At 37.7% G+C, this 26553-nt stretch overlaps 1 protein-coding gene across 8 annotated transcripts in view; it reads left to right on the top strand.

The window, feature by feature from the left end:
• Nucleotides 1-25632, top strand: part of LOC148146771 (ELKS/Rab6-interacting/CAST family member 1-like) — a 922009-nt gene extending 896377 nt beyond the window's left edge. For all 8 annotated transcript variants that reach the window (XM_087997334.1, XM_087997331.1, XM_087997333.1 and 5 more), the window contains one exon: nucleotides 957-25632. In XM_087997334.1, the coding sequence (XP_087853460.1) occupies nucleotides 957-1094 (138 nt within the window). In that variant the 3' untranslated portion in view covers nucleotides 1095-25632. The remainder of the gene's footprint in view (nucleotides 1-956) is intronic.
• The last annotated feature ends 921 nt before the right edge of the window (nucleotides 25633-26553 follow it).

Raw genomic sequence — 26553 nt, 5'->3', positions numbered from 1 at the left:
TGATAGCATCACTTACAGTCATTTTAAGCTGAGGTCGTTTCAGATGATGTTTCTTTGGGTGAAGGCCCAATCAGAGGCCTTTTTTCGTATCTGAAAGCATAATACCTGGAGGTCAATGCCAGGTTGTCAACAGACACTTCATTGTAAAGGTCACTGAAGCTGAGCAAAAACATCCAATCTCCTGAAGAGTGCAAATGTTTTATATTGTCAGAACGTGACAATTTCTTTATATAGCTCACATTCAAAGTTTGCAAATTATTCTGTAATAATGAGTGGATTTGTTGAGTGTCTATATCCATGATCCTAGTATTGTGAATAATTCTAAAATAATTTTAAATAAATAATTGATACATAATAAATCATTTGCAAGCCGTAAATTCATGCTGGTGGATTTGGTATCAACCATGTGTTCTTAGGTCGGTTTGAAATATGAGGCTTTTATATGGAAAAATCATGAAGACTACTTTTTAAGTTCTTCAATTACAAGTCAAAGGAATGAAGCAAGACCAAACAGCCAGTTCACCATCCCCCAATTCTCATAGTTTAGGATTTGTATGACTGAAAGTAAAACGGCTCACATCCTTTATATTATGATCAAAATTAGGAGGTTCTTTCCCATTACTGAAAGACAACACAGTATCTTCAATAGGAATAAGTGGAAGAAGGGGGGTTTGGTACAATGGCATTGGATTATGCAAATAGTCTTGTTCATAAATCACCTGATTTATTGTTTAAATATCAAAATTATGTTCTTGGCAGGGCAAAGATTCTTTTAAAAGAGAAGAATTGTTCAAAGTTGCAATGAGGTGAAGTTCAGTTGGTCCTCTGCTTCTGGAGGAGTATAGGTAGAATGATAAATGCAAAGTATTCACAACGAAGGTAAATGTTTTGGTCCTTCTGTCTCAAACGAAAATACTTATTTACAAATATATACTTTATCTGGTTTTGTTTTCAAGCTAAATGCTGAGCTGGAACAGTGTGAAAAAGAAAGTTCAGAACTTCAGGACTATGCCAACACCATCTTACAGCAGATTGCAGACCACTGCCCTGACATCCTTGAACTGGTAGTCAACGCCTTAGAAGAATCCTCATGAGACGCTGTGCCTGGACATCAGAGATGAGCTAAGAAATGAGCAACATTGCTGCAGTTTTTTAAAATTTGTATTTTTCTTTCTTTACAAATTATTACAGTTTTGTGACATTGGCAACAGTCACTGCAGTATACTGTCTATGCAAATTTTGGTAAAAAAAGAGTTTTGCACCAAGTTTCAATTTTCTCTGTTGAACCCGATAGATCCTAAAATGATCAGAAGCCCTAAAGTTGCAAATATAAAGGGGTTATGAATATATGGAATTTTTTTAACTCTGGGAATTTCTTGTGCATCATATTATTGATACTGAATTTGTAAAAAATCTGGCACACAAACGACAACACCCTCAGTTGTACACAAATTGGTCAAACAACGTAAATTAATTTTTTCTTGAAATGGTCCAGTCCCATTTCAAACCTTGTGCATAGATGATACAGTTATAGAATGTTTCATACCTGTTTCAGCCTTCAGACAGCCATTTTTTTAAAAGCTGCAAAGGAATAAACAGACAATCTCATTAAACAACAATAACAGACTGATTTTGTTGTATGCCAGGGAAATTGGGGATTGGGATCAAGTCAAAGAATGGAGCTATGGTTTTGTCTTTCAAATCAAACTACAAGTTCTCAGTTAAGAGATTGGAACTAACCTTTTCAAGCTTCAAACTATCATGCCAGTCCTAAATTCCTCAGTAGAAGTTGTCCATTGTAACTTTTTACTAGAGGACCTAGACATTTAAATAATATTTGTAAACACTTTCTGGGATCTAAAGGGTTAAAGCTATGCACAAACCTCCTCTCTCAGGTGAGGAACATCCATTTGCCTGTGAGAATTCTGTATGATTTTGATATAGCTTACATGATACATAACTTTAAAAATTAATCACTGTAAATTTTCCAACAGACACTACAAGTTTGCTTTCTTCGAGTGGAACCTCCATTGTCTACCTAATACTAGAGAATGGAAAATTGGCAGATAATGAAGAAACACATGCATGCACACATCCATGAAAATGACATGAATTTTGTGTTGTACAGTATATGATGGGTAATGTACACCATTGATTAGGAACCTCATTTTAGTGGACTGTGCAAGCAATCAATGAGAAACCTAAGTAATTGAGAAGGTAATTAATTGGAGTCTAGATAATGGAGGTTGCACTGCATGGGATAGATACTTGTAACACAAATTCTGTAATAGATCCACAAAACTTAAATGTTTGAAGCACAGCACTGCCAAATCTGTACTTATCAGTTCCTATATGGAACATGGAATTTGTGGACAGCATCCTTTTTCCCATCATTATACTCCTAAAACATTGGTCTCCAATGCAACATTACTGATGAGAATTACCAGTACAACTGATACTATTTCATTGCATGGTTTTAGTATTGCAACAGAGTGTATCAGAAATGGGTCATATTTTTTAGGAAAGTAAATGCATTAAAACAGTCAGAGTTAATATTCTTGATACTTTGCAGTTGAACAAATGGTGTAACCAAAAAAAAAATTAATTTGTCACTATTTTATAGAATTCTTTTGAAAAAGATGAACAACAGAAGGAAACATAATGGAAAAATATCTGAAATAATTTGACAATTTAATGAAATCGTTGAAACATGCCAGGTCTGATAAATCTACTGGACATTGAAAACAAAAATTCTGTTTCTAAAAATCAATCAATTTTGTGTGCACATTAACCCAAACATTCTTGCTTGCAAAGGATTACGTCTACATCCTGCAGCACAACATGTTTTCACATCTTTGTGATGTTTGTGAAAATTCTTAGAGTGCTTTGAATCTGTTCCTCAAGATTTTCATAGCGTTGGGTTTTAACCGGTTTAAACAATCTAGCAGTGAGCTACACACTGGGGTACTCCTTATGATAATATTAATACCAAGAATAGCCTTGAAGTCTTGTTTCTCTGTAAATGTGCAGCAGCTTGCTGATATCAACATGTAACAGTTCTCCAATGAATCTGAAAGAGTGTTTAATGCCACATTTGGACTCAAACTGAAAGCACTCTGAACAATGGTTTCAAAGTTGCTCACTAGAATTGAATAGGAATGGTTTTCTGTCGTGGAAATCTGTGAAAATAAGTACTGAATTGTTTTCCTCAAAACAAAAGTCAAATTGAAGCTGAGAAGACTGAATATAGAGATTATTAAAACTTATGCCACAACAGAGGTATCAAAAAGCACACTACTTTTTTCTATATAAGCAATATTTTTCAATAACTTTCTTGAAATACGTCTTCATATTTTCTAATCAGTCTTTATGTAACAGTTACTGCATTTCTCTGTTGCGTAATGTTGACTGGTTATAAATTGTAACTTAAACTCAAGTGCAAATGTATTTCACAAAAAAGTCTCAAATTTCTCTCTGTAAGACTTACATTAATAGTTGAATGTTAAAAGTAGACATTTTAAAATCAGTATTACAGAGGGTCTGATAAATTGAGAAAATACTTAAAAATACTTGTCAATAATATCCTACAAACAGATATACTGATTGATTGCAAATAATTTAAACACTAAGGGGGAATCTTGAGGCATTTCTTCTTCACTATTTAAACTGATATTAGTTTACTGCCACGCACTTACAGTCTACAATCGTACTACTTCCAGGTGAAATGTCTGTGTTAATCCCTTGTTACTTAGGCCACAGCCTAAATACAGTAACCAACATGAACATTCAACCAGCTTCCAGACCTTTTTAACAGGACTGCTGTGCCTAAAACAAAGCAAAGCAATATCCCTGCATGAGAGCAACCCAAAAATGACACTTAAATTGCCATCTTTCTTTCATTCACTCCCCAGTGGAAAGTAGATCAGACTGCAACCGTAGTGAGAACTTCTGCTGTCGTATAAAGTTGTAACATTGGATGGAATAATTTTACATTTCTTAAACTGATGTTTGAGGGAATCAGTAGCTTAGTATATTTGGTGTTGATCTTGTAGAAACAATGAACAATCTCTAATCCAAGTAACAATGATTGTGCAAATCCAGAGAACATGTTGCTGGCCACAGGAACCTACTTTGTGATTCCAATTCCAGTGAAGTGTATTTGCATTTCGCACATATTATATTACTCAACATGTCAGTGTAGATTGAATTTTTTTCCCCACAGTAACCTTTAGTAAATCTGATTTATAACAAGAATGCGGGAATTGATCTTTTGCTCTTTCCTATAAGCTAGCATTCTTTTCTCAAATGTCAGAAAAATTAGCTCCACAGTTAAATATGGAGTCAGAATCAAAGGAAAATGCCACATAATTCACAATTTAATATAGGGAATAGTGAGAAGGTATGTTTTCTTTATCTGTAATTTAAATGAGTGATAAGTAGATTTATTTTAAAACAAAGTTCTTATTTTGCTACTTAAGTTTTTTGTTCCAAACCAACAGTGTCATTTTGCTTCTCCCTTCCCCAGTCAGAGATTGCATTTAGCTCGTTGGTTTACTTATTCCTCTACCTGCTTCACTGTGGGAGTTTTTTTTAAACTTGATGGCAATGCAGTTGCTGATGTCAACAGTTTACCATCGGTTGTTACAGCACTCAAGAATGAACTACACGCTTCTTCATCTATGAGTTGGGAATTGCACATCAGGTCCCTGCAGAGTCCTGACACGCAGGCGGAAATTTTCCTGGGAAGTTTAAACTTCCAATGGTCTAATTTCCTCTATCAAGGACCCTCAATGATTATCAGCGACCCTGAGCTCAGAGTGAAACTTAGGTTAGATATGTGGAACTTAGCCGGATATTTACTCAGGAATTATTACACAGTTTAAGACCTGGGTTAACTCGGTGCAACTCAACTCAACTCCCAGCTCCAATTATGACACCCAACCCCAGAAAATTCATATAGTTTTAACAAACAAAGCTGAAGATAAACTCTACAAGGTTAGAAAAACCAAACAATCCTACGTGATGTGCAATTTATACTCATGAACCTCAGAATGAACATGAGGTAAGTATGGGCTACCAGACAAATTATGGTCAAATACTCCACACAATACATCAAATAATAGATGTGGTCAAGACAGTCCCCACAGATTTCTCAGCAACTTACCCAGACATGGTTACATTTTCGGTCACCGAATCTCATTCAAGGTTTTCCTGCTTTGCAAGGATTCCAGTTAGTGAAGCTGTACAGCACGGAAACAGAACCTTTGCTCCACCTCACCATGCCAAACAGATATCCTAAATTAATCTAGTCCCATTTGCCAGCACTTGGCCTATATCCCTCTAAACCCTTCCTATTCACATACCCATCTACATGCCTTTTAACTATTAATTGTACCAACCTCCACTACTTCCTCTGGCAGCTCACTCCATACACGCATCAGCCTTTGCATGAAACAGTTGCCCCTTTGGTCCCTTTTAAACCTTTACCCTCTCACCCTCTCTAGTTCTGGACTTACCCCACCCCGGGGAAAGTACCTTATCTATTTACCCTATTCATGCCCCTGATGATTTTATAAACCTATATATGGTCATCCCTCAGCCTCCGACACTCCAGAGAAAACAGCCCGAGCCTATTCAGCCTCTCCCAAAGCTCAAATCCTTCAACCCTGGCGACATCCTTGTAAATCTTTTCTGAATCCTTTCAAGTTTCACAACATCCTTCCGATAGGAGGGAGACCAGAATTGCAGATAATATTCCAAAAGGGGCCTAACTAATGTCCTGTACAGCAGGAACATGACCTTCCAAATCCTATATTCAATGCTCTGACCAATAAAGGAAGCATACCAAATGCCTTTTTCTTATCTACCTGAGACCCCAATTTTAAGGAACTTCATATGAACCTGCCCTCCAAGGTGTCTCAGTTCAAGACTACTCTCCAGGACCTTACCATTAAGTGTGTAAGTCCTGCTAAGATTTGCCTTCCAAAATGCAGTACCTCGCATTTATCTAAATTAAATGCCATCTGCCACTCCTCGGCCCATTGGCCGATCTGATCAAGATCCCGTTGTACTCCGAGGTAATCTTCTTTGCTACATCTCCAATTTTGGTGTCATCTGCAAACTTACTAACTATACATCCTATGTTCACATCCAAATCATTTATATAAATGGCAAAAAGCAGTGGACCCAGCATCAATCCTTGTGGCACAAAGTTCTGGAGGTTACAGGCCTCCAGTCTTAAGAGCAACCCTCCACCACCATCCTTCTGTCTTCAAGCCAGTTTTGTATCCAAAGGGATATTTCTCCCTGGATTCCATGTGATCTAACCTTGCCAACCAGTCTACCCTGAGGAAACCTGTCGAATGCCTTACTCATCAATCCTCTTTGTTATTTCTTCAAAAAACTCCAAAAAGTTAGCGAGACATGATTTCCAATGCACAAAGCCATATTGACTATCCCTAATAAGTCCTTGCCAAGCCAAATACATGTAAATCCTGTTCCTCAGGATTCTCTCCATCAACTTGCCCATCACCGGTCAAGCTCACTGGTCTATAGTTCCCATCACCGGTCAAGCTCACTGGTCTATAGCTTGTCCTTACCACCTTTTTTAAACAGTGGCACCATGTTAGCCAACCTCCAGTCTTCCAATACCTCACCTGTGACTATCGATGATACAACTATCTCATTAAGGTGCCCATCAATCACTTCCCTAACTTCCAACAGTTCTAGGGTACACCTGATCAGATCCTGGGGATATATCCACCTTTATGTGTTTAAAGACATCCAGCATCACCTCCTCTGTAATATGGACATTTTTCAATATCTCACCATCTATTTCCCCACATTCTATATCTTCCATGTCCTTCTCCACAGTAAACATTGATGCAAAATACTAATTTAGTATTTCCCCCATCTCCTGCAGTTCCACACATAGGCTGCCTTGCTGATCTTTATGGGGTCCTATTCACTTCCTAGTTACAGTTTTGTCCTTAATGTATTTATAAAATCATTTTGGATTCTCCTTTAACCCTATTTGCCAAAGCTATCTCACATCCCCTTTTTAGCCTCCTGATTTCGTTCTTAAGTATACTCTTACTGCCTTTTATACTCTAAGGATTTTCTTGGAAGCTGCTCCATCATAGACTGTCTCAACAACTGCTCACATTTCTGGTATTCCAATCTCATCCCTTGAGATTGTGTTGCACAGGATTTTCGAGGATGCACTCCAAGACTGACGACGAGCACGTTTCCAGCTCTCTTGCAAACAGCTAGCTTTATTAAGCAGACAGTGTCCCCAGATTTCTAATCATCAATAGTTCTCGGCTGCACCAAGTGAATGCTGTTTGAGAGCTTCTTTCATCCCATTTGCAGTTGCTCTGAACGAGGACTAGTTCTGACTAACCTTCTCCAACATGGAGTCACCTTCTCAGGTCTCCTAGACCTGAGTGCCTGGATATGCTAACACAGCTTGGATCTGCCTGGATCCTCTTCCTCAACTTCTAAATCACTGATTGACCAGCAGCCCAAAGATAGCAAATGTCTGCTTTGACGGCTTCTGATCAAGTCTCCATCGGGCAAGTACACTCCATACTCTTAAATTTCAATGGCGCATGTGCAGCCTGTGATAGTAACATACCTGCACCAGGATTCCCAGGGCATACAGGGAATTGGAGTTCTCAGTCTCTGGAGCAATGCTACACAAAGGTTAGAACACCTCCACTAAAAGAAAGATAATGTTTCTTCTTACCATGTTAGAACTACACGACACTGAGTTTTATTGAAATTGCAACTTTGGGTTCAAGTTTGGATGTCACTTGTTAGACTGAAATTTGTCAACCTTCCCTAACTGAGTAAAGAAGTATCAACCATGTTGCTGTTAAACAGAAATCTCATCGGCAGACAACAACAATGTTTTACAAAATTTAGTTCACTTACAGATTTCTGGTCACCTGAAACCTGACAGACCAATGAAACAAGAAAACCTATCCACCATTTGTTACCTTCTCTATTCTCGTTCTCAAAGTCTGCCTCTAAATAACGATACATTCAGATTTGTGGAGCACTGTGAAAGGCAGGACCGACCTTCAGAAGGATAGCTGTCTGACTGCTCTAAACTTTTCTGCAGGAATCCAGTAGCACCAGGAATATCAACTGAGGAACTGATTTTATTTTTCTGGAAGTTGGCGGTTTTCACAAAACAGTTGAGGTGTGTCGGTCTCAATGTGTTGAATTGTGCAAATTTTGCATTTGGAGGTGATGCAACCAGAATCAAATGTGTTCAGCTTTGATCTTAAATCTGTTGAAATGAAAAATGAAAAGAATTGGACACTAAAGGCATAAAAATGAGTTTTCAGAAAATTGATCATGAGCCAAAATGTAGTAAATATCTGAAAACAGTGTTTGGATAGGCAGGCAACAGAGTGTAAGCAAAGCAGGAATCAGAATACAGAAGCCAATACATAGAGGGAAAATCATCAACAAATCTGAATCTCCTAATATATGAATTGAAGAAATGTTTTTAAGTAAACTAGAACACGAAGGTATAGAACACTTCATTTAACAGACTGCCATCACCTTTGAGAGTGAATGCAGCGGACTGGTTTTGTAGAACAGCTCGCCTGCCATTTTAAAACTCAATCTATTTTCAAAATATTACACATTTTTGAGTAAGAATACATATTTTATATTATGTAATGAACATGGTGACTTGCACATTTTGGTGAGCATTGAAATTGCATTGGGTAACACTAGAGTATAAGCACTTGCACATGGAAGAGAGAAAACACTAGAGCATGTTCATCTACACATACACCAGGCCATGATGAATACACTGGGCATCGTGGTATATAGTTGCCCAGGTACCTTGCTTAGGTGACTAGGTGATTTGGTTATGAAACTATCAAAGTCAACCTTAATCCTTTAATCACCAATGTTCATGTGTGCAATTTCCAGAAGAATCATTGATTAGAGATCAGCAATAGAAATCTCAGCGATTTTCCTCCTTCCTAGCCCGAGGATATCCAAGCCACTCATAAAGACTTGAATTCCATACCAGTTGAGATCTGCAAATTCAGTATAAATGCGCAGAATTAACTGAATTTGGGAGTTTCCTGATAGGCTGCTTCAGTACTAATGAATCTAATCATTAGCATTTTCATTGTTTTAAGAAAAGTGCACTTAAATTATTTGAGTTTACTAATTTAAAAAGAAGTAATGATCAATTATCAGCTGACAGAAGTTGCTTTCTCTGATTGCCTGGTTTTGCAGGTGTTGTAGTGTGACATGTGACCTATATTAGTAAGTGGGTGACAGATTTTGAAGTAGTAAATCAATTCTGCTAGTTTGGATAATGTGAAAGAAAATCTAGTGCTTCTGCAGATTGAATTACTGTCTTAACTCATTGCCATACAAAGTTAAAAATGACACATCACCAGGCTATAGTCCAACAGGTTTATTTGAAAGTACAAGCTTTCAGAGTAGCGCTCCGAAAGCTAGTGCTTCCAAATAAATCTGTTGGACTATAACTTGGTGATGTGTAATTTTTAACTTTGTCCACCCCAATCCAACACCGGCATCTCCACTTCATCATTACCGAACAACATTTCTGATAGTTTTAAAGCTGTGTTGAGTATGGTAGTTGTGCTGTACACAAGCAAAATATTTGAACGGTTAATTAGGAACTAAAGATATGTGGAATTGGACTGTTGTTATCGAAATATCGATTTTTGAAAACTCCTCAAAATTTGGTAGACAACACACAGCCCATTGAGTATTCAGCCATACAGAGTACAAGGCTCAAGATCTATCATTGCAGTCAGGGCTGTGTTTGATTACCTCTGAAAAAGGTATTTGGGGCTCACAAAGCCCTGTGGCTTTGGAAAAAAATCAAGTAAGATTTCCACTTGTGATTACTATCCAGAAATTGTAGATGTGGGTTAGATGAGATGCTTACCATGTTATGTTGGTTTGGACTACAATTCTCCTTATTGTGTGTTTGTGATGTATGCTGTGGTGGAGAGGAGATAAGGGGAGGTCAGTCACTTTCCCTTAGGGATGATAGAGAAACCTCTGTAGTGGCAGATGTTGAAATGATAATATTAGGAACCTGGAAACAAACTGAAAAAAATAGCCACAGAAGTAGTCAGCTATCTGATATCTTCACGTAATAATTTTTTCATTTAAGTAGATTTTAATCTGCTACCCAAGTAAAACATTAATTTTTAAATAATGTTCCAAAGGCTACAAATACAATGATTGAAAACAGTGTCCCCTCTGAGGTTTCAGTCTCTCTGCTGTCCCATAACTGAAGAAACAGTCTGTCCTAGTTATACAGACATAACTGGAACCATCCATTCCACACACAACTAACAGAATATTGACAAAACATAAAATAATTATATGTCAGGAACATCTTATGCCATCGCTGTATGATTGCTTCATTTTTACATCCTTGATCTGTTGTGTTTACTTTATTGGAAAGCAAAATCAGACAGAATATGATGACTGATTTGCTATTGACCATTTTAGAGTCCCTTTTATTGCATTGTCATTTAAGCTTTAATATCTAGAAATTCTGGATCAAATGTTTTAATTAATAAAGAATGTTTTTAATTTTCCACTGCCATTCAATGCAACATTTCTAGCCCTCATCCATTTCTTGGTAGTTAAGGCCAGCAGTGGCTGTTCCTGATCCATTTTTATTGATATATGGTGGACTCTTGTGGTGCAGTGGTAATGAGCCTACCCCCTGAAGCAGGAGACTCAGGTTCAAGACCCACCTGCTCCAGAGGTGTGGAATATTAACATCTCTGAACAGTTTAGTTATAAAATATAAAAAAAGGACTTTCTCAGCCTCTGCACAACATAGGTAATGGTGGGAAAGTTAGGAAAATACAGTGAGAATTAAAAAATGAATCTCTTAACGTTGAGAAAAATTTTTCACTTGAAGTTTTAATACCTAGTGAGAATCTCACAAGTGAGCTGTCAGAGGCCTACTTGCATGCTTTAACATCTCACTATTAGCCAAGTCCAGCTCATTTAAATGTAGATTGCTATTGTCCCAGGAAGCTGGTGACTGTAGTTCACCAATGTCTTCTCTGGGCATCCACCTTAGTCAGCATTCCCCAAATATCTCAGAGCACACTCCATGGCCAAAAACTGCTTGCACCCACTGTCCACAGAGATTGGCATCAGCAAAGCACAGCCTGAGCACATCATCATGGCACATCCTGCACTCGCTTCTAGTACAGCTCAGTGCTTTAATACTGCACTTTGAAGCTCATTGACACCTTACATTGCAATGCTGCTGCCAGGCTACTTTGTGCATAGGGACAGGCAACCATTTGTGTCTTAGAACAGGGTACATCTTTGGCCTCTGAGCTTGCTTTCTTAGTATTCACTCACTCGGACGACTCACAGGATCATTGTCTTGTCTTGCTTATTAGCACAGGAAGAAAGTCAGGTAGCTTGACATGGTTGTGAGCAATGATCAGTCAAAGGGGTGGACATGTTTCTGTGGCTAAGTCAATGTCACACCTACAGCATGTTGTCACATCTTACATTGCAAACTTGTGGTACTAACTTCAATCAGATGCCCATTTCTGAAAGTCTTAAGAGTGGTAGTCCTTAGTCTAGTCAAATGGACTATGGTAAGACATTGTCAGTTAGGAAAGGTAGTGAGGTGTCCTGAGTGAGTAGAAATGCAGAAGGCAGGAAGGACGAGTGCTTTGGGGATGGAATAGCTGAGAACCATTGAGGCAATTGCTGCATGCAATATTGAAATAGACTCTTGGTGGGAGGTGAATGCAATATGTTACGAGTGTAAGGTAGCAGAGAGAAGATGGTGGCACTTACTCTTCGGAGTTCAGAGATCATTAACCTTCTTGCGCTTTTTATTTCTCTGGATTGTGGATACCACACAGACGAGACTTGCAGTGTTTGAAATGGTGAAAGACTGGGGTTTAAATATGCAGCCACCATATGCATGCAGAAGGTCCTGGCATTAGCAAACACTTCTGTCACTGCAGAGTACAAAATTGCATGAGAGCAGCACTGTGGGGATAAATAATGTGACTAATGGAGAATTGCATGAGAAAAGTCACCAGGAATCACAGAAGGATACCATGCAAAACTTTGAGATTAATACTTGGTCAAAATGTGGGAGAATTCAGCTCATAGTCTTACATCCAGTGTGAGCTTTGGTTAGTGAGAAAATATTATCTCGAATTTGAAATTGATAGAGGTGCCTCACATGGTATGTGTTTGTGAAGGATGCAACCTAGCGTTGGCACTGAAACCCTGTCAACAAAATTATCCTTCATTTATAATTAGGGCAGTCAATAATGAATAAAAGATGGCAAGGTAATTGATGTGCAAAAAGCATATGTGTCAATCACTGTTTACATCAGTAACTAGCAAACTGCAAAAAAGACAAAATCACTCGATTTTTCAAACTAACTTTGGCCATCTTGAATTAGACTCAGCAGATATAAATCCATCTATGGAACACAATGTGAAAAGATATCAAAATGAATATTAGAAAAAAATTAGAAAGCCTGATTATTATGTCAGCCTCTGCACCTTATAACTGCCTTTAGGAATTTAAGAACTAACCCTACCCTTCCCCCCAACCATCAAACCTACCAATTTGAACTCTGTAGCTCGGACTATGACAAGGAGATTCATGTAAGCCCCAAAATCGCGAGAACATGCCACTCTGCTGTCAAATAATCTCCTGCAGTTGCTTTAGTTTATCAGTTCTATAAACTGATGAAGCCTGTGTTTCAAGAATCAATGACATCCCCCTGAGCCGGAAGAAAAGTACCTCAGTTTTCTCATTTCCAATCCTTGTTATGGGACAGCAAATTGACCAATTTGGCGTCATTTTTTCAATTTACTCTTGTCCTCCATAAATTTCTACATGTAATTGTTTTTAAAAAAATAAAAGTGGGTGGGAAACCAAGAAGCTGATCCAAAGAACCAGGTTGAACTGTAAGCCTGACTGTTGTCATGCATCTTTTGAAATGTAATTGCTGTTGGCTAGGTTTCCTGAACATTGAAGAATCTGGCAGCTTCAAGGAGAGGGCTCAGTCAGTTCGTGGGTATTTACATCTACACTTCCATCTGCATTCAAATATCTGCCTGAGGAACCTCTGCAAAGGGAGCCCTCTGTCATGATCTCCCCACTGAAGTCTCTGACTTCCCCTCACCCACTTGAGCCCCAATTCCTGCATCAATCTGATTTTCATCCCTAACTAAGTCCTGATCATGTCTCAGCTCCAACTCCACCCCAAAAAGACCCGGATTCCTATACCTCACCCAGGCCCTGATTTCCCCAGAAGGTCCCAATCCCCCAATAATCAGCAAGGTGTGTTCTTTCTCCATTGCCTGGTTTCAGATTGTTCTCACCACAAGGTCTCCAACCTTTAGGGTAGCATGATAGCTCAGTAGTTAGCACTGCTGCCTCACAGCACCAGGGACCCAGGTTCAATTCCAGCCTCGGGCGACTGTGTGGAGTTTGCACATTCTCCCCGTGTCTGCGTGGGTTTCCTCTGGGTGTCCGATTTCCTCCTACAATCCGGAAAGATGTGCAGGTTAGGTGAATTGGCCATGCTAAATTGCCCATAGTGTTAGGTGCATTAGTCAGGGGTAAAATATAGGAAAATGAGTCTGGGTGGGTTACTCTTCGGATGGTTGGTGTGGACCTGTTGGGCCGAATCGCCTGTTTCCACACTGTAGGGAATCTAGTCTAATCTAAGCTTGCCCTTGAGTCTCTGACATTGGGCTGCCTAGAATCATCAGCCATGACAATTGCCATTCCAAAATGCTATAGTGATTTGATAACTGAAATTTATTAAAGAAGCAGTCTGCCTCTCTCTCCCCTTTCCTTGAAACAGCAACTGGAGAGTAGCCAATTCAGCATCATCAAAAACCGATTAATACCACTCTTCCAATACCAGCTGGAATTTTCAATTTGACATATGGAAGCATGCAGAGGTTAAAATGGGGCCTACGGACTGACCTGGCAGTAGACAGGGGGCTAACAGACCACCATGTTTAAACATTCTCCTTAACCCCACCCCAACCCCTGCAATCAGCCAGTAGCTGCAATCACAGGGTGGCGACAGCAGCTATATGGTTCCACCTCCACAGTGTAGTCCAGCATGACAGGCTACTTCCACTCTCACATTTTTAAAGAATTGTTTAAATAGTGCTCCCAGCATGGAGTTGCTTATGTGTTATCTTCTGTTGGCCCTTTCATAAGTGGATGTCAGTGGTACTCCCTGGCTATTATTTGACCAGCTGGTAAAACAAAAATCACAAAGTCAGGTGCCAAGGAAATTCAGGATTGGGACTTGGAAATGCAACCAACATGTGATTATGACCCAAGAAGTAACACCAAGCTCCAGATTTATTTTTCCCAGACTATTTTGAGCATCATGGTTCAAGATTTTATATTAATAAAGGCATAGCAGAGAATTGAAGAAGGAGGCTCAAAAGTTATTGCTATCTGACCAACTGAAGAGAATACAGTTCTCTTTTAAGGTTTTCTGTACTTATGACATGGTGGGCCAAATTTGGTATTTTGCAATACAAACCCAATCCATCAACTAATGTCAAAAATTTGGATAAGGGAGGAAAACTTAGGCACTTTTCGACAGAGAACTTCCTTTAGCTGCCAGTCAAAATCTTCAGCAGTGCATTGCCTACCCCCTTCAACATTCAAGTGCCCCTCAGTTGAGACTTCAGTTTTCACAAAAGCTCCATCATTATTGAGACCTCCTATCAACACAGCTGAGTTCCTACAGTTAACCTCCCTTAGGGAATGCTCCAGGAAGCCAGTTGATCAAAACCATGCTTTTCTACCTTCAATTTTAAATGTGCTGCTTTACTCTGAATTCCCTTAGTGTTTGCGATATTACTTCTGCTTATTAATTATCATCTTAATTAACAATTTGTACTCATCACAAGCTTCTACCACACATCAATTATGATAACTATAAATCTACTTTGATATCCTTTAATCCACATCCTGGGCTGTTATTACTGCATCTTTCAATTGAAGCAAACTAATCTGTAAACGTACATTTACTGTAATTGAAATGAAGTGAAATTACTTAATTTATTTTCCTTTAAACTGCAGAACTATCGTGGTGACATCCCTGACTTCAGCAAGTTACTGCAAGATGTCATTTTTCTAGGCATAGGGCAAACCAGGAATGAGTTTTGTAAAGGTTGCCCCTTTTACAGTAAGCAAAGGAACAGCTGTTTGGAGGAAAGAAGTAAGCAGCCTTTGAAAGCAATTGATGCAGAATTCCACAGTTACATCCCTCAACCATTTCTTTTCTTGATATACTACATTTCTTTCATTGCTTTGTAAGCCATTATCTGGCAAGCATATTTATCGCACATGAATTGTCTTTATTGGAATATGGGTTGGCTCAACACGCAGGATTAGAATCTTGGCAATGAGAATCAGAGGGAAGAATATCATTTCAAGGTCATCTCCAGTTATACGGATCCACAAGCTGTCAACTGCAGTAGCATTAAGCTAGGAAATTGTTCATAGTTCTGAATTTATTTGCACTTTGCAAACAATATTATTTTCTTCATCTTTCATAGAACTATTTTTGGTAACAGTCCAAATTATTTTGAACAATGATCTAATTATTTCAAATAATCTGTTTTTCATATTCCTCAGCCTTTAACAAGAGTTCTCAGATGTAAAGATTTCTAGAAATGTAGTCAGTCAATGAAATTCCTACTTATTACCTCAGAATTTGATGGCTTTGATATGTCATGTCTTCATTCAGAAATGTATTATTCGGTGCTTATTTTTGCATGGACTTCAAGTCATTTCCACCATATTTAATTTACACTGACAAGGTCACACACTATCCTTCACCCAATAGGTACATTGACAATCTGCCACAACATTGAGCTCAATGTGACACAACTTCTCACATCCCCAACATATCAAACAGAATGAGGGAAGACAATAAACTGGGATAAAGAAGGAAAAGAGATTTAATTAAGGATTTTACAATGATCGTGAGGTTTTTCCAAAGAAAAATATGGAAATAATATTTGCTGTGTTTGGAGAGTCACTAATGCAGGTGTGTGGAACCATAAAGTTAAAATTGAAAGAGAGAAATTGCTACCGAGAGAAGCAAGGTACCATTGCATGTTTTAAATAGAAGGATTTCCTATATAGAAGAATAAGGTTGTGGCTAGAGCAAAATGCTGAGATTCATTTCAATTGAGCCAGCTAGCATTTTTTTTACATTTTGTTGTTCTATCTTGCTGTGTTTAACTTGTAATTTGACATATCCCTCCCTGGTAGAAAATCAGGTTTGAATCTGAAATCATTGTTGAGTTTTGAACATCAGCAGCCAACAGAGGTGAGAGAATCTCCTCGTTCTGTTCCACGATTATTGCACAGTTTGGATTGATACCTATTGTAATCAACCATATTCACTTTGGGTATTATTTCAAGGTGATTAAGTAAGTTAATGTATACCTAAGTGGAACATGTTTGCACACATTTTTTCAATTTATAAATCAGATTGTTCCCAATGTGTAAGCCTTTCTTCAGTCTTGTACTTTTATTTTATAGAATAATTCATTTGATTTATTGTTGTGTTTGAGGGTTGTCAGATTCCTATTCAGACAAGAATGCAGCTGTAACATAGATAATTACCTTACATGTGTTTTTCCAGTCAGACATTGTGCTCATATAATGTGCAACATGCCTTTTGTCTAGAAATTGCCTGATTTTTACCACTGTTCTTTTAAGAACCATCAATGCATTTTTCTCTAAGCACATCATCCATAATTATTCACTACAGGAATCTGAGACCACTTGCAGAAGAAAAAGGATTTTCGAAACCAGTCAGGGCACAGTGAACTCTACCTCACAATCAGAAGCTGTGTTACCGCTTGTCGTTGACATATATGGGCAAAGACAGAGGCATATTGATGTGTAATAAAAATGATAATCCAACCGGTCAGGGCAAAGTAATCTCTATCCCACAGTCTCTGATTATAGGCTCTCCCAATGTCATATATGGGCAAATACAAAGTAATGCGATGCATATAAGATGATAATTCTTTCATATAGCTGTAGCATTTATTTACTAATAACCACAAGAATGATTAAACTGCCCATAAAAGTTCTATCAGAGTATGTGATGCTGCTGATACATTTGCAAATATGTGCATAAAACATTAACCTCATCTCCATCAGGAAAATGATTATTGTATTTAATATTTTCTCTCTTACATATGGATGATCAATTAATACTTCCAGTGTGCAGCAGTCCAATTAAAATTCTTTAAAACTCATTATTTCTGCAACATAATTATCCAGTTGATTAACTGTTAATACAGTGTTGTATGAATTATTCTGCTCAGTACTTCGTTCAGTATTAGATTTAATGTAAGTAGTAAGTTTAAATTTTTATTTTGGGCATACTTGGTAATTCATTCAAATTATGCTTGAAATTACAGCAGATTTTAGAAGTGAAGTTATGGTTGAGGTTTTCGCTCAAACCCATTGCATCATTGCAGACATTACATTGTCAATGAATCAATGCAACAAATCATCAAAATAAAACAATTGTTTTTTTTCCCTTGTAGGCACATAAGCCACCTTCAGATCTATTAATACAGATAAAAATCATTTATTTTACAAAAAAGTAAGCAGCTATCATTTGTATCTATTCCACCATTTGGGAGTAACCTAACTAAATTATTGAAAGTTATTTCTAAACAAAACGATACTGAATTGTTAACTATTTCATTGGTTTGCAATGTTAGTGTTGAAAAATGTGCCACTGGAAAAAGCACAGCCAGTCAGGCAGCATCCGAGGAGCGGGAGGGTCAATCTTTCGGCATAAGCCTTTCATCAGGAATAGTTGCTTACTGAATTACTTCTTTGAATATTTTTTAAATGTGCCTTTATGCCTAGAAAAATAGCAATTGAAACTGAAGAGTCTGCTCAAATGATCAGAAACTTGGACAATTGTTGAAGATTCATTCTGCTCATTATTTCACTCTGGTGAAATGTTTTTGGCAGTTCTGTATTCCCGCGCTATTTTTGTTAAAGATCAAAGAAACTCTCAATTGATACTCAATCTAACTGCCATTTAATATTTCTGAATCTTTTTATTCTAGTTTGACTGATCTTGGGCAAACCTAAACAGTGCAAATTAATTAGACAAGGAAGTAACTTTTCTTTTCATAACCTAAAGAACCTAATTTTCAAATGATCCAATCTCTTTCACTATTAGAGTTGATGGTCAAAATGGAGAATCATTAATTGAGAAAATTCTTCTTATTTCATTTCAGTTTTATGAAATTTGCCCTACAATTCTAACTTAAATATATGGAGCATGTTATCCTTCTTAAATGAGTAAATTTTAAACACTGCAAATATCATGCTGATGGATTAAAGACAGGTTCCATGAAAATACAATGCCATTCAACCTTCAGCGCTTATTTTTCCTTTTCATTCTCTGATCCCCATTTTGGAACCCTATTCTCACCACTCCACTTTGCCTTGCTGTGACAACTGTCTGCATTTGAATATTCCTGTCAAGTTTTAGCATATCCACAGCACTATGGAGCTTATAAATATTTTGAAGGAAAATGTAGCAGCCCATTTGTGTACAGCAAGTTATCAGGAACAGAAAAAGGGATGATTGGCCAGTTAACTTGTTTTGAAAATACTAAGACAAATGATTGAAAGAGCACTTCTACATAACTCTAATTTATGTCACACAAATGAGAAAGGCTTAACAAACACCTGAAAGACAGCACTGCTGACAATGCAGCACTCATGTCAGTAGAAACTATGGAGCTAAAACTCCACAGCCCTTTGAAGGCAATGCCCCTATCAGTCCAGTCGAGATATAGGTATGTCCCCAGTATTCCTTATCAATTTCACGTCACCTTGTTTCAGCAGAGCTACTTCATTCCCTAAAAATAGAAGCAGCATGTCTGAAGGAAGTAACTCTCAGAACTTGGATTTACTCGTCCTTTGTCTACATTAGAATAGCATTGTGTAAGCATTTCAATGACATTGAGTGTACCAGTTTGTGCTCAATAGCATTGCAAACTTATATTCCATCTTTAACTTCCTTCTCATCTCAAGTCTTTGAATATGTCATTGCCTTCAAAATCACTCTCCATTTAACCAGCAACTCTCCAGTTAGATTTCTCTCACTTCTGCCACAAACAACCATAATAAAGACTTGCATTCTATATGACTGGTACTGTAGTGGACAATCCCTCCTTATCCTTCTCAATCTTTCTAGAGTTTTTTTTACATGGTTAACTATGGTATCCTCCTCTGACATTACCCCTCCATTGTCCAGCAGACTGCATCTTTGTACAACTGGCTACATTCTTATCTATCTCGTCATATACAGGAACTCTTCTTCAATGATTTCTTAATCCTGCAGTACTAAATTTGGAGTGACTAAGGATCAGTTTGTTGACCCATCCTATTTCTCACTGAGTGGGATTGTCAAACAAACATTAGGTTTGTTAGAACCCCCATAGAGACCGATGACTTGTAAAGAAGTGTATTAATTTACTGAAAAGATCACTCAACAAGATTTGCCCCCTTAACTAAGAAATTACAGCCTCACTGTACTTCTGTGATTTTCTAGCCTTTTAGCACAGGTGCAGTTTTCTGCACTTTGTAATGTTGCCAGCAATGATCAGTCAAGAGAGTAGATATGCTTCTGTATGGCACTGTGCCATGTCAATGTCATATCTGCGCCATAAGCCAGCAGCTTATATGGTAAACAAGGTGCTTCAACCAAATGGCTATTTGTCCAGTCTAAGGGAAGTAGTCCCCAGTCAAATCATAGCGGACTGTCATCAGTCAGGCACAATTGATCAAGGATATCATCCATTATCAGTTGAGGAGCTTCGACACAGTCAGGCACTTGGGCAGACAGAGTCAGAGGTTCGGTATAATTAGCGACCAGGGAGTGGGAAAAGGTTAGCCTTGCAGATTCAGTGTAACCAGAGATGGGATTAGTGGTAAGTCGGTAAAGAGATCAGTCAAGGGTCTAGTCATTCATCAGTTAGTGCTGTCCTTCCACCCAATCAGGAATATGGCCCACAGTCAGTTCTGAACAATAATGAGATGAGATGTTATACAAAACCGGGTGTTAGGAAAAGAGTAGCACTCTCTTGGACAGTGTTTTAAGATGATGTTGTACTAATGGGGGCTCGACTCTGTAGCTTTATTCTTATCAGCTTCAGTTACAGTTACAAAGACAGTCGATCAGACAGGTGGTGATGTCAAGTAGCAATACATATATAAATGTGAGGTTCTATATCCAAAGTGTCATCCATGCCACCTGTGTGCATTCAGAAGTTTTTCTTTTTCATTTTCCTCCCACTGTGTGTCTGGGAAGCACTATTTATGGCTGGAAGCAATTGATCTAGTATACAGCTGGACTTGAAATATGGCACCAGTGGTGGGAAATCCCTGAACATCCCAACAATTACCTGTGTTTCTGCCATTGGGGAGTTCAAGATAACACAAGAGAGGCACTGTAGAGCTGTGTGTAAATAGTGCAGTAAATTGTGGATAATTGTAAATGATAACTCACTCACAGAGATAAAATTTTCATGAAACTCCCTAAAATTGACAACTAACCATTTTTGGTAAAATTAAGCCCTTTGTCTGTACCAAAGTAACTGAACTCATCTGTTTAGGCATTAAAGTACTGTGATCACTGTTGATATCCCAAAGTTCCTAAGATGGATTGTTCTTCAGTGAAGCTTGCTACAGCAAGTAGTTTTGGAGTAGCAAGTGAGAACTTGGTAAAACTAATCTTCCACCATTCACTAAGCTCATAATGAGAACTGGGTGAAGGTTTGGAGGGCTTCTGCTCCAGTCACTGAGCCTTCCATTATATTGTCAATATTCCAACAAAACAAAGGATCAGTACATTCAAGAGAAGATGGGAGAAAGCTGGAAACAGTACATAATATGGCACCAGAAGGCCAGGTTCTCTTTGAGAGAAAGACACTTCTAACTTTTAATTTAAAGCCATCTCTCCTGTTAACCAGCCTACAGTTAAGAGGATTAAATGGTGTTTTTTGGATGAGGTCATGAAGTGATTAATCTTTTTTAAAGTTTCATCTGGTAACTGATCAGACACATCATAGAAAGTAAGACGCAGAGAGTAACAAGGATGTGGAACGCTGACACATGGAGTAGTTGGTGTGGTTGAATTAGCATTTGAAAGGGAATTTTAATACATACATAATTGAGAAGAAACTAGAGCCAGGCCATGCAACTGTAGTCAGAGTGAGAGAAGTCTACTCTGCAGCATAGTACAAACATCTGTATAAACTAGTTGAACCAAATAACCTGTTCATGTGCAGTAAATTCTATGTGGTCTGTTAGGAAAAAAATGTAAAATATTGTAAGAGTTTCAGTTTCTGCTTCTTTAGTTTTATAGCCACATAAGCTCTTTGTTAATGTGGTCACTTATGAGATCACAGTAATGTTAGATTTTGCTGTACAGAATATAATCTTATCCTTCCTTTGATCCCATTGATAAGGAAATTAACATTATAGGAAAGGTTAGAATTTGTGTGGTCAAATGTGGAGTGAGTAATGAACCAGTACCGTAGTGCTTGGGTTAAATGGCACACCAAGATACAAACTCAAAACTTATGTAATCTTACAGGTCATGTGAATCCTTTCTACACCATCTGTACTTTGTTCATATATCTCCATATACATATACAATGAAACCTGCAAATGAACATTTTCTACTGTTGAAAGTTATGAAAATTAAGGCTGAAAATTCACAGGATGTCACTGACAATTTGTGCCTCTCCCCAATTCATTGATCTGACTGCTTTGGTGTACTGTTAAGCTAAAGTGTCCCAAAGATGGTTAAACTGTTTCTTAAACCAATGATGGAACCATTATTCCTTTGGCACCTGCACTAACTGTACCTGTCACAGTCTGGTACAAAACTAAACCATGCAAAGAAACATGTGTTATATACAAGACTGGTACAGCTTCACTTTATTAATAAAATGACCTTTTTAAAAAAAACTGCTTAATAATTCCTACTGAACAAAATTGTTTTGCTGGTTCTCTTTTTAAAAAAAATTGTTTAATGTTTCTAGTGTCAAAAATAGTGTAAAACAATGAATTTTAATCTATGTTGAAAACGTATTGTAATTCTATACTTGTTAATATTTTAATTTTATTTCTTTTTTGGCCTGTTCATTGTCTGTGATAGTAGCTGTCCAAAATGGGTGTGTGTTTAATGGGTTATTGTGCATTACATGAAAATCTTGTATGCTTAACAGATTGATTTCTCTGGCATTTACATTGACTAAAAACTCTACTGCCTTCATTTGTCTTAATGATGAAATAGGTTTTCTTTTTGATTCTTTTGCTGCAAATTGTTGCCTGATTAAAATCTTTCTTTATTCTTCCTGCCTCTGTAGTTTAATCACGGTTAGCATGCTTTGTGTTTTTTCTCTTTCCTGTGTTACTTAACAGAAATGAATGTCACTTCCAGAATTGAAATCAAGTCCAGCAAAAAAATGACAGTTACAGAGCATTGAAATGTAGTGTTTTATCCATAATTCCTCTTTTTGTTTTGAATATGAACCAATGGGTAACTGATCTGGGATCTGCACCATATTTAATTTGAAGGAAAAATAAACAAAGCCATTCCATTTCACTTGACCCTGACACATGCAGATCTGATCAAAATTGACAACCAACTCAGATTAAAAATCAAATTAATTAATTTATCATTGAAATTCTAATTGTAAGTACATTCCTCAGTAAAATGTGGCACTCTTTACATTGTTAAATGAAGTATTCTGCTGATATGGTCAAAATGCAATTCATATCCATCATTTTGACAAATACATGAGATTGTTGATAGCAGTAGCTAAGTAGATAAACAGTGAAGAAGAAGTTAAACTTTTAAACAAAGATCAGATGCAAACTTGCAATTATGTTCTTCGTGACACACTAATGATTAGAATTCCCTAGTGTTGTCTTGGGGATTTATTTTAAAGATAAATAGGCACTTCAATTAAATTAAAGATCTGCATGATATAACAACGTTTGATCCAAATTTGCCATCTCTTAAGACTTATATTAAGATTGTTCATGAATGTCTCTGTGTGATTCTTGGAATTTTGAACCCAGAATTGGCATTGCTGAACAATAAACATAGGTCAACCAGTTCATTTGATCCAATTCTCCAGGGCAAACACATAACAAGAGTGGCTGTTAAAACAAACTGTCTGGGTGGACAATTATGTTTAAATGTGTACTTGTCCAATCAGCAGGCCAAATATAGGAGAGAACCAGCATGTGATTGGTAAAATATTGAGAGCCCAAGTCCTGGAGCCATGGTGCTGAATCTGTGGATCAACTCTGGTTAAAGGAAGCATTCAGAGTGAGTAGACAGGAGGGGAACGAGGTGGGAGTTGCAGCCTGAGGAGAAGGCATTGTGAGTCAGATGGCAAAGGGGAATTGAGAGTAGGCCCGTGACTTTGAGAAAAGGCATGATAGTCAGGTGGTTAGGTCACTCGGCTGATATTTCTTTCCCCAAAACCTTGGGTATTGATCAACTTTTTTCCTTCCCTGATTAATCAGTTTGCATATCCCCTTTTGGCCATTTAGTCAGGCCACTCTGATCACCTATTTGGGGATTCAGTTTGAACCTTGCACATAGCAGAAGGGGAATTCCTGCTCAGAAAAAAATCATTTCAAAAATCCTTTATCAAATTGCATTTAACATTTGTGGCTCCTTTCATTTTAATGCAAAATGTTTGCTTGTGGGATAATAATACTGGTAAAAATGATTGCACCTTAAAACCTCATGGTTTATTTTCACAGGCTTGTGGGGAGGGACTGAGACACTAAGACAGTGTTTCAGGTCCCATCTCCAGCAATGTGCAGTCCAATTACAGGACAGCTATGTGTGAACACAGTGGTACACAGATAGGAGGAGGTTTCCTTGGGAATCCTTCCCTCCTGAGCATAAATGTGGAGCAGATTCTTTGGCTCACTTTAGATCTGCTTCTTAACCAAAAAGGCAAAAAGTGGACTTTATTATTAAGTTTTGCTACTTGGCACCTTTTAATTATCATTTGTGTTAATCCACTAATTTAAATTACGCTATTGATTTCTTTTGTTAATTAAGTTCAAGTTTACTATTATGGCAACCCCCATTGTTCTGAAATTTAATCAACTACAATCCTACCACACCGCCAAATTGTAATTAACCAATTTTTTACATTAGTTAGGTCAATCATTGCATTATTTGCAAGTTAGTATAGATTTTCTTAATTGAAAAATGATCAAATTAGAAGTATAAATGTGAGCTCTCTGTTATTTCCTGCAGCCACATGGCAGCCTTGCCAGACATCAGAGGCAGAGTGTTTTCTGGGGTGCAGGTGGCCTCTGGAAGGTGTAATGGAGTGACCTGTGATGGCTTTGCTCCTTTATAGCAACATCAAGTTTCCAAGACACAACTTTGTTCAGTGATACAATAATGTTAAGATTAGTCTTGTGCTCATGATGTAGACTTTAGTGAGCAGACTATTACCTGAAAGTTCTCTATTTGGTTAAAAAGCAGGGCAATGGAAAATAATTCAAACCTTAATCCATTTACTTCCATTTGTATTTTTAACCCCTTCACCCATGTGTCAAGTTTCTAAACTCACTGCTTCCTGTTAAATTGATTTTGAATGCTTCAATCATGTTCACATTCAAAGCCAATTTGCAAGTTGAGAACGTTTAAATCTGAAGTAGATATACCAAGTTTTTTGTGACTTTTAATTGGAATCCCTTTACTTAATTTCTCTTGATCCTTTCAAAAGAGTTAAATTGCTTGAAGCCTGCTCCTGCCTGTTCTAATGTAAGCTACAAGAGTCTACTGCTGGACCAGGATCCCGCACTGTTCCTAAGTTTGATATACATGCTTGAATAATGAGCTCAGGGAAATGGTGTTGATAACAGGCTAGTTACAAAAGGCACCCTTTGGAATAGGAAATCCTGGGCACTAAGTACGTATAGGGAAATGCACAGTTCACATTTTTACTACTGAAGGACTGCTGAAAGAAAACCAAAATATCAACAAAAACCTTTTAGGAAATTTGTGAGCTGTAAGAAAAAAATGATTTATTTTTATTTTCTGTGTATGTTATTCTTATTAACTTTTATTATAAATTCATCCACTGCACACGTCTGTTTGCACAATGATTTTCCTTCCTTCTACAGGTTGGTGTGTATGAAGTTGCACACTCAAAGACAGCAGCAAGACAAAGTGGCACCTCATTTGTTTTGAGCAGTTTGCTTACACTAAAATATTTCCTCTGTGATTCACATTTATGATATACACTCATTTAAACTTAAATTATGGGTAACCAATTTTTATTTTTAGTAGTAACAGTGTATTAAACTGCTTTCCCCTGCTTTGATTCAGACATTTTAGCTTCATGGGAATCAGGCTTTAGTATCATTGTGGGTGTTAACATTTTGTGGACAGGCAGTATTGATATGTTCTTGCTATTAAAGTATTTCATCTGGACTTTAATAAAATATGTTTAACCGAATGTGTGATTGAGTTTGTATGTGTTTTGTTTTATTTACATCTTTACTATTTACCAGCAAAATATGTTCATGTGCATGCACAGTAGACAATATAATGCGAGATTTGTAGAATGAGTAACATTATACAATGGTAAAGATCTGTGTGTGACTGTAAAGACAGAACGGTTTAGTAGCTGTTGGTTAAATATTGGGTGACATTAGACACAAGTCTGTTAAGCGATTGCAGACATTCTGCCTTGCATTTTGTACTCCTGGAACTTTGTGTGTCACTCTTTAAATTAAACGATAAACAATGTTAAGCATACCATTTGGGTCCAAATCTTTTGCTCTGAATCGGAATCCGTATTTCTGACTCAGATCAGGCAAATGGTTGCCCACTGACATGTTTAAACAAAAACTTCCAGACAAACATCTGAACCAATGAGTGCCAGCCAAGTCAAGTCCAGGAATCCACGAAGATTTCAGGGTAGGCCCAGAGTTGGGATCTGGGGTATGGGTCCAAGGGGATTGATTCTATCAGATAAAGGGATTTGAGGGCTAGGTGTCATGGGAGAATGCCAGTTGGGTGTCAGCTTTGTGGTTCAGATCAGGGTGGGATATATAGATGAGTTACCTTTGGGGAATTTGGTCGTGAGTCAGGGGAAGGGTAGTTAGTTTATCTTGACTAACTACAAAACTGTCTGAATTGAAACCATTCAAAGCCTCTGACTCTATCACAGAATCGAGTCAGAGGGTTCAAAAACTTGGCTAATAGCCAATTTGGAAGTTTCCACTTCCCTGGCAATTCCCCAAGTTATGTATTGAGACCTACATATGGACCCAAAGCACAACTCCTATCCCCACTGCTGTAACAACAATCTTCTGCTAGAAGATCTGGGCCTTAGTATTAATAACTTAGATACCAGGAGGAAAAAAGTTAGAAA

Source organism: Chiloscyllium plagiosum, unplaced genomic scaffold (assembly GCF_037043375.1).
Source record: "Chiloscyllium plagiosum isolate Xiang-an unplaced genomic scaffold, Cpla_swu_hap1 HiC_scaffold_19, whole genome shotgun sequence".
NCBI classification, from domain to species: Eukaryota; Metazoa; Chordata; class Chondrichthyes; order Orectolobiformes; family Hemiscylliidae; genus Chiloscyllium; species Chiloscyllium plagiosum.
Note: the sequence above shows the minus strand (reverse complement) of the source record. Positions and strands in the feature narration are given on the sequence as shown.